This window comes from Brassica rapa, chromosome A05, assembly GCF_000309985.2.
Source record: "Brassica rapa cultivar Chiifu-401-42 chromosome A05, CAAS_Brap_v3.01, whole genome shotgun sequence".
Lineage (NCBI taxonomy): Eukaryota > Viridiplantae > Streptophyta > Magnoliopsida > Brassicales > Brassicaceae > Brassica > Brassica rapa.
Window position 1 is genome coordinate 25906151 of NC_024799.2, and position 8627 is coordinate 25914777.

The window sequence follows — 8627 nt, forward strand, 5'->3', positions numbered from 1 at the left end:
AAAAACTGGTATCTTAAAAGTTGAAATATTGCAAATTTTAGAACTTAGATCAAAAACAAATGATTCTTCATGGGATTCATACATCATTATATAAAGAATACTATTTTGTAAAGGTCTAATGATAAATTAGTTTATGGGAGTCATGCAATCATAAAAAAAAATACAGATCTGTAAATCCATCTAGAGGAGGACACATCTCTTGTATATCACCTACCTCATCATGTTCTAGGACATTCTTTCGTTTCCGGGGCTTAAAAATGTTTACTTGAGCCCAAAGAAAAGCCCATTAAAACTCACCACGTCATCACTCACTTTTCTCTATTTAAAACCTCATATTTGTCTCAGTGTCAGATCACCCTACCATATCTCACCACATCACCTCTTCGTCTTCGCCAATCTCCATACGAGAGCTTCCTCTGTTTCTCCGCTGGTAAGCTTCTCACTCTCGTCTCAGATCTGTTCATTAATCTCTTGATTTCTCACCATCTCTTCGATCTGAATCCAGCTATGGGTAGCTCCGGCGACGTTAACTGGAAACTCGAGGACCACCCCAAGCTCCCCAAAGGCAAAACCATCGGACTGATCGTTCTCGACGGATGGGGCGAATCCGAGCCCGATCAATACAATTGCATCCACAAAGCTCCAACTCCCGCCATGGATTCACTCAAAAACGTACGTTCTCTCGCATATTCCTCTAGATTCGTGTTTTTGTGTGGATTTTAAACGATGTTAACAGATTATGTTAATAGATTAGTAGGTTTAGTATGCTGAACCGACCGGTTTAATATTCTGTTATCTGGTTTGATAGTTTGTTACACACACTCATGTGATTAATGTAAACGACAAAACTTAATGAGAAATTAAGAGATTAGTCGTTTTTTTTTTCTCACACAGGGACGTCCTGACACGTGGAGGCTGATCAAAGCTCACGGCACAGCCGTTGGTCTTCCCAGCGAGGACGATATGGGAAACAGCGAGGTTGGCCATAATGCTCTCGGAGCTGGGAGGATTTACGCTCAGGGTGCTAAGCTTGTTGATCTCGCGCTTGAGTCCGGGAAGATTTATGAAGATGAAGGGTTTAAATACATTTCTGAGGCTTTTGAGAAGGGGACTGTGCATCTTATTGGGCTTTTAAGTGACGGTGGAGTTCACTCTCGCTTAGATCAAGTTCAGGTAGCTTTTTTTAATTACTTCAAATCTTAAATAGGAATAATTAGAAAAAGAATGAGTAGTAACAAAATAAAAGGAATTAAAAAAAGATTATTTATTACTTTTTGTTACATATCAGTAAGGAATGTTTTTGTTCTTTCATTCCTTAAATTTTAAGGAAGGTCAAGGAATCAAAAGCAGCAAATGTTCTTCGTAAATGGTGTAAATTACACCGTGTAATTTATAAGAAATGAGTAGGAATTGATTATTCCCCTTAATTACAGCTTTAATGTGTTAAAAGTGTTGGCGTTTGTTAATTTTCTATATTTGTTTCTGTAGTTGCTGTTGAAGGGTTTCGCAGAACGTGGCGCTAAGAGAATCCGTGTTCATATACTTACTGATGGTCGTGATGTTTTGGACGGGTCTAGTGTCAGCTTTGTGGAGACTCTTGAAAGTGAGCTCGCTGAGCTACGTTCCAAAGGTGTTGATGCTCAGGTTGCCTCTGGTGGAGGTCGTATGTATGTCACAATGGACCGTTACGAGGTGAGAATAGAATCCATGAACTCTAGGAGAGGATTAGACTTGACCTTTTAGTTACTGATTCTGCTTTGCTTTTGTTGCAGAATGATTGGACTGTTGTGAAACGTGGGTGGGATGCGCAAGTCCTTGGAGAAGCTCCCCACAAATTCAAAAACGCTCTTGAAGCAGTTAAGAAACTGAGATCTGAACCTAAAGCCAATGACCAGTACTTGCCACCGTTTGTCATTGTTGACGACAGTGGGAAGGCTGTGGGTCCAATCGTTGATGGTGACGCGGTTGTTACGTTCAACTTCCGTGCTGATCGAATGGTCATGCTTGCCAAAGCCCTCGAGAATGAAGATTTTGACAAGTTTGATCGCGTACGTTTCCCAAAGATTCGTTACGCAGGAATGCTCCAATATGATGGAGAGCTAAAGCTTCCTAGCCATTACCTTGTTTCTCCACCATTGATTGACAGAACGTCTGGTGAATATCTTGCACACAATGGCGTCCGTACTTTTGCTTGCAGGTTAACCTTCAGAATCTCTCTAATATTTATTCCCTTCTATTGATGTTCCTCATTTACAAGTTTTATACTCTTTTGGACGTTAAATCTTTGAGATCTTTCTTGGTTTATTTATTTGCGTCAACTGATACAAGTAGCATGCCTTCTCTACTTGCTCGTTAGTGGTCTAGTTTAAGGTTGGGGTTACTAGCTATTTGAAACTGGTGAAATGTCTTAGCTGTCGTTTTCTTGATGAGGCTATATACTTGAAGGTATGAGTTAACTGACCCATTTATATTTGGTGAAATAGTGAAACTGTCAAGTTTGGCCATGTTACCTTCTTCTGGAATGGAAACCGCTCTGGATATTTCAACGAGAAGCTAGAGAAGTACGTTGAGATTCCGAGTGACAGCGGAATATCATTCAATGAACAGCCAAAGATGAAAGCGCTGGAAATTGCTGAGAAAGCAAGGGACGCTATCCTTAGTGGCAACTTTGACCAGGTGGGCATATGATCTTATTAAACTGTATCAAACCCGTTTGAAAATTCGGTTTCTAACTTTATGGTGTGAATGAATTTTGCTAGGTGCGTGTTAACCTGCCAAATGGAGACATGGTGGGTCATACCGGTGATCTTGATGCTACTGTTGTTGCATGTGAGGCTGCTGATGTTGCTGTGCGGGTAAGATTTAAATCAAGTCTTTGACATGTGAATGTGAGTAGCTAGTCTTTGTTGCAATATAACTCACAAGTGCTGCTGCTCGGTGTGCAGATGATTCTTGATGCCATAGAAAAGGTTGGAGGGATATATGTTGTGACTGCAGATCACGGAAATGCTGAGGACATGGTTAAAAGGGACAAAGCTGGCAAGCCCGCTCTTGACAAGGAAGGAAAGCTTCAGATTCTCACCTCTCACACCTTGAAACCGGTAAGTGTGCATCATAACGATTAGACTTGAGTATGAGAGGTTTTACTACCAGGATTGAGATTCTGACATAATGTACGTTGCAGGTGCCAATTGCAATAGGAGGTCCTGGTTTGTCAGCAGGAGTTAGGTTCAGACAGGACTTGGACACACCAGGGCTTGCGAATGTAGCTGCAACGGTGATGAACCTCCATGGATTTGTGGCTCCGGGCGATTATGAGCCGAGTCTGATTGAAGTAGTCGACAAGTAATGATGGTGTGGTGATCGTTGTTCCCTCTGAAAGTCCCACTTGAGCTTCTCTAAATCATGATTCTGTTTACGTTTCTTTTTTCTTTTCCTCGTGCTCTTCCTTTAATAAGGCCCTCTTGATTTTTGAGGTGGCGGTAGTTTAGACTCGCCACTATCAACTGTCTGTTCTGGGTCAAGTTAAAAACTGCATTTGGATGTTTTGTTTGCACAAACTGATTCTGATTTTGAAGGTTTAATAATAATTAAACGAATTACATAAAATTATTCGTAGGAGTATTTAGTAAAAATTGAAATACAGAAATATCTCGTACAATTAAAATACCTTGAATGAAAATATAATTTCGATGTATAAAAAATTCCCCTGGTTTTGTACGTTATAAGAATTTTAAATGAGTTTTGCTTTGGTTATTGCTTTTTGAAAGCTATGTGATTACGCTAAAAATGATTTTCTCAAACTCAAATCAGTGAACAATATTCAAATCCATGAAATGTGTTACATTATGAATTTGTGAACGATAACCTCAAAAATATATATACACATGACTAGTATTGAATCAGTGTTCACCCGTATGTGAAAATCAATGAGATGAAAGAACCAACCAAAGTGTCTCTCTCTTGGGTAATAAAGATGATTACCCACTCTCCTAAACCTACACATCACTAGCATTGCATCCCGTATTAATATCACGTCAGTAAGGAGGAAGCAAAGACATCAGATCGATGCCAAAAATCTGTTAATCCTCTGTGACAAGTCCAGCGTGTTCCATCCCAGGAGGCGACAAAGGAGGGACCGCTGATTCAGCTCCAAGAAGGTGCCTTGCAGAGATACCCTGAGACTCCTTGTCCTTTGAAGGAAGGGAATCAGAACTTGATGAGTTGCTTTTGTGCATTGATGCTAAGAACTTTTTCTTTGAAAGATTTGTTGAAGCTGATGAGACAACCGAGCTGAAAACACCAGACTCTTTCAATGCCTGTATAACAACCTGCATTATACGACCAAACGTTAAGTAAACCTTTTACACTTGACTTGCAAGAACTCGATGAGTATTACTTACCATTGGTGAATAAATGCGAGTAAGAATACCCTTCCTAAGGAGTTTCGTCTTCACCTCTTTGTCTCCCCACACAACGTGTTCACGGTACCTAAACAGGATTAGATATCAAGACCAGTTTTTATTTTTTTTTGCGTAATCAAAATTAGTACATTAACTTTTTCAACTTGGCCAAGGCTCTTACCAACTTAACATCTCTTCTTCAGTAGCTGTCGACGCAATTATAAATGCCTACAAATGTTCACCATCCAGACGGCATCATTACAATAGTAAGTGGACTTGAAACACAGACACTCTAAGAAATGACTTTAAAGGAATTTAAGAGATAATTAAGAAAAAAAATGCTTACAGATCTATCAAAATCCAACATAAAGCATCTTTTCACGTCTTCTTTTGTAGGCTTGCATCCACATCGGTCACGTCTAGATGTTAAGTCCGAGAACTTGGCATACGTGTAGTGTAACACAGCAGCCTCCTCCAACTTGATCTCACTGCCAAGAATCAAAAAGATTACTATTTACAAAAGCATGATTTGGCTTCATAAATAAATAATAAAATTGATGATTCATGTTCCTCTACCGATAGAAAATTTACTTATGCTTGAATATTATGATCAACATACTTGGGAGTCTTCATGTAATTATGCCATCTGTGTGCTCCATTTGGTCGGAGGTGGTCTTGAACTCGAGCAACTGATTTGCCGTTACCATAAGTCAAGAAGTAGTTTGGATTGTTTCTAGTTGCTTCTTTGTACATTCCAAAATATGTATCTTTTGGGAGATGGTCATAGTTCTTCTTAAACATTGACACCTGGTCCCATCAAAACATATCTCAGTAGTAATACTAACATAACAAAAATAGAAATGTCGACACCAAACAGCTCTTCAGTCTAGTTATACCTCTGTAAAAGGATCCTTGATATCATCTCGTTCCACACTGCTTTCCTAAACAAAAACAAAACCCAAAACAAAGTATTCATATCCAGGCACTGTAACACTCACCAAACTAGCTGAAATAACTGATGCAAGAGCACTCACATAATTAGGAAATATAACCATATCAACATTTGGAGGAACATCAAGAAGCAAGCGTCTCAGTGAGTGCTCACGAGTGCCTGCTGGGTATATTAGCTCATCTGTGTCAAGGTGAAGTATCCAATCCATGCCCGCCTCCTGATATTTTTAGTAAGATTATAACCAAAAAAAAAAGAGTGTGTAATATAACATAAGCCATGAACAAAAAATCAACCCAAAAATGCTTTTACCCTTGCCATGACAATAGCCATTTCCATGTTGAGAGATTGCTTGACAAACAACTCATAATTGCATGGCTTGTAAAAGAAAGAAGACAGCCACGTCTCATTCCAAATCCGGCTAATGAAGCAAAAAAGAAAAGAGAGCATGATCAGTAGTAGAAGATATACAACATTATATGAATGCACATAGTTGACTAACCTCTTTGCCTGCTTCTCCTCAAGATCTTTTGTCCTGTATATCACCTTCACCCCCTGCAAGAGACATTGGCCTACATTAATGGAGAATAAACATACAATTAAAACTAGGAGATTAGTTAGACTCACAGGAATGGACTCCAGGACTTTAGAAATGGTGGGCGTAGCAGCTTTCCCTTCCACAAAAAGAAAAAACGTGGAGACGCCAAGAACCTTATGGTAAAACATCCACGGTAGAATCTGATCCAACCCCGCTGATGTGCTAGTCGTGATACATATCTGTAAAATACCCAAATCATAAAGTTACCAACTTTACAAAACCCAAAGACAGATCTAATCAAATCATCAACAATCTCTTTTAAGTTCAACACCCATTCTCGATTCATAAAGGTGAGAACTTTACAAAAACCCCCAAAGACAGATCTGATCAAATCAAATCAACAATCTCTAGGCAAAGAACCCATTCTCGAAACACTTGAAAGCAATCACCTTTGGCTTTAGATTGAAATCAACACCGAAGTTCCAATCACCGTAGTAAGGAAAGGAAGGGGAAGAGCTTCGAGCTAGATTCGAGCAGTCGGATGAAGAAGATTGGTGAGCTTTCGGGGAGACTGATGAGACAGTCTCCATTCCGGGGAACACCTCGTGGTTGAGATCGGAGTTTCCTCCGCCGGGGACTGAGGTTGAGGAGATGACGGAAGCGGAGGCGGGATCGGCGAGGCCGCCGCCGCCTCGCCATTGGAGGATGAAGGCGAGGCAGGCGAGGGAGACTGGGAGTAGAGTCAGTAGAAGAAGAAGTCTAGAGACGAAAGAGTTGCTTTGAGAGGAAGAAGAAGAGATTAGTGGAGCTCTGTGGTGGTGCATCGGTTTCATGGCGAATTTGAAGACAAAGAAGGAAGCTTTTGTCTGATTGTGAGATCTAATCTTATAAATTTGAACACTCTCTGTTTCTTGTGTTATTCTTCGTAGGTTCTGTTTCGTATGGTGTTCCACGTCAGAGAGTTTAACAGTTTATTGAGAACATCCAATCAAAACATTTCGTCCCTTCTACGTTTTTGACTTTTGTTAACAAGTGAGATCCATTACCATCAACTGGGCCCAACTGATTAACCCAATCCACTGTAACTGATTTTTCAGGATTTTTTTTATAGAGTTTTGTTTAGGCGTTCAGAGCCGTTGGATTTGGTTCGGTTGATTCGAATTTTCAAATTTTTGGTATTGTGTTTATAAGTTCGATTCATGTTTTACTAAGGGTATGACTGGTTTTCCCGCTACCACCCGCAAACGCAGCTTTTGCGGTTGGTAGCGGTTGCTGGCGTTTTGCAACAATCGCTCAAACCGCTCTAAACCGCTCCAAATCGCTCCAAATCGCTCTGAACCTCATAAATTCAAAAGCTGGTTCCAGCTAGCGTTTGCGGTTGCGGGCGTTTGCGGGAGGATAAAAAAAAATTATTTTTTTTCCAAAACAATATAAATACAAAAATAAAAAAATTCAATAAAAAAATTAAACTGAAATTATAAAAATGCTAAAATATATCAATTAAATTTTAATTAATATTATAAAACTTTAAAATAAAAATATTTTCTATATTTTTAAAAAATTTAAACTATAACTTTCTAAATATAAATTTTATATTTATTATAATATTATTATTTTTGATATTTTTATAATTGTATAAAATGTAAATATTGTTAATTTATTATTTAACTGCTGCTGCATTTGGTAGTTAACCAGTCATAAGTATCCCGCAAACGCACAAATTTCTAACCGCATAACCAGTCGTACAAATCTCTTAAAACCGCTAGAAACCGCAACCACCCGCATCCGCAAACTCCCGCAACCGCAACCGCAACCGCTGCGATTAAACCAGTCAGGCCCTAATTAGGATCGTGTTTGATTCTTTCCGGGTCTGGTTCGAATTAAATTATAACCTATGTTTGAAAACGCTCAAAACATAAAATATATACATTATTCACGAATCTAAATAAATACTAGTTAAACTAAATAAAAAATACTCAAAATAACAAATAAGACAAATTACAAAAATATTTAAAATATTATAAAAAATCTTAATTACCTTAACATATATAAAAATATTAATATATTTAATTAATTTCAGTTAAAATCTTACTTCAAATTTTGATTCGGTTCGGATTGTACCCAAGCTCCAAAATATCAAGCTATTAAGGGCCTGACTGGTTCAACCGCAGCGGTTGCGGTTGCGGAAGTTTGCGGATGCGGATGGTTGCGGTTTCTAGCGGTTTTAAGAGATTTGTACGACTGGTTCTGCGGTTAGAAATTGGTGCGTTTGCGGGATACTTATGACTGGTTAACTACCAAATGCAGCAGCAGTTAAATAATAAATTAACAATATTTATATTTTATACAATTATAAAAATATCAAAATAATAATATTATAATAAATATAAAATTTATATTTAAAAAGTTATAGTTTAATTTTTTTTAAAAATATAGAAAATATTTTTATTTTAAAGTTTTATAATATTAATTAAAATTTAATTGATATATTTTAGCATTTTTATAATTTCAATTTAATTTTTTTATTGAATTTTTTTATTTTTGTATTAATATTGTTTTGGAAAAAAAATAATTTTTTTTTGTCCTCCCGCAAACGCCCGCAACCGCAAACGCTAGCTGGAACCAGCTTTTGAATTTATGAGGTTCAGAGCGATTTGGAGCGCTTTAGAGCGGTTTAGAGCGGTTTGAGCGATTGTTGCAAAACGTCAGCAACCGCTACCAACCGCAAAAGCTGCGT

At 38.1% G+C, this 8627-nt stretch overlaps 2 protein-coding genes and 1 long non-coding RNA gene across 3 annotated transcripts; 1 reads left to right on the forward strand and 2 right to left on the reverse strand.

Moving 5' to 3' along the window:
* Positions 1–230: 230 nt before the first annotated feature.
* LOC103870611 (probable 2,3-bisphosphoglycerate-independent phosphoglycerate mutase 2) lies at positions 231–3609 on the forward strand. Its single transcript, XM_009148751.3, has 9 exons — positions 231–430; positions 506–672; positions 895–1173; positions 1489–1692; positions 1773–2197; positions 2484–2676; positions 2760–2855; positions 2946–3101; positions 3185–3609. The coding sequence occupies exons 2-9, from the start codon at positions 508–510 to the stop codon at positions 3347–3349; spliced, it is 1683 nt and encodes a 560-aa protein (XP_009146999.1). The 5' UTR covers positions 231–430; positions 506–507; the 3' UTR covers positions 3350–3609.
* LOC117134147 lies at positions 1271–1606 on the reverse strand. The gene is made up of 2 exons (XR_004458324.1): positions 1381–1606; positions 1271–1314 (listed from the first exon to the last, which is right to left on the reverse strand). It is a non-coding gene; the product is annotated as an uncharacterized LOC117134147 (long non-coding RNA).
* Positions 3610–3828: 219 nt separating the features above from the next.
* Positions 3829–6723, reverse strand: LOC103870612 (glycosyltransferase-like KOBITO 1). The gene is made up of 11 exons (XM_009148752.3): positions 6340–6723; positions 5980–6129; positions 5855–5907; positions 5665–5773; positions 5438–5572; positions 5300–5344; positions 5023–5210; positions 4750–4891; positions 4585–4631; positions 4404–4491; positions 3829–4331 (listed from the first exon to the last, which is right to left on the reverse strand). The coding sequence occupies exons 1-11, from the start codon at positions 6721–6723 to the stop codon at positions 4083–4085; spliced, it is 1590 nt and encodes a 529-aa protein (XP_009147000.1). The 3' UTR covers positions 3829–4082.
* Between the last annotated feature and the right edge of the window lie 1904 nt (positions 6724–8627).

Bases quoted from the DNA above. Each gene is read 5' to 3' on its own strand.
- LOC103870611 (XM_009148751.3), top strand. From the start codon at position 508: ATGGGTAGCTCCGGCGACGTTAACTGGAAACTCGAGGACCACCCCAAG. The intron at 1,174-1,488 runs GTAGCTTTTTTT...TTGTTTCTGTAG, and splicing joins CTCGCTTAGATCAAGTTCAG to TTGCTGTTGAAGGGTTTCGC. The intron at 2,856-2,945 runs GTAAGATTTAAA...CTCGGTGTGCAG, and splicing joins CTGCTGATGTTGCTGTGCGG to ATGATTCTTGATGCCATAGA.
- LOC103870612 (XM_009148752.3), bottom strand. From the start codon at position 6,723: ATGAAACCGATGCACCACCACAGAGCTCCACTAATCTCTTCTTCTTCC. The intron at 5,774-5,854 runs GTTAGTCAACTA...TTGCTTCATTAG, and splicing joins GAGGAGAAGCAGGCAAAGAG to CCGGATTTGGAATGAGACGT. The intron at 4,632-4,749 runs GTAAGCATTTTT...GAACATTTGTAG, and splicing joins TGTTGGATTTTGATAGATCT to GCATTTATAATTGCGTCGAC.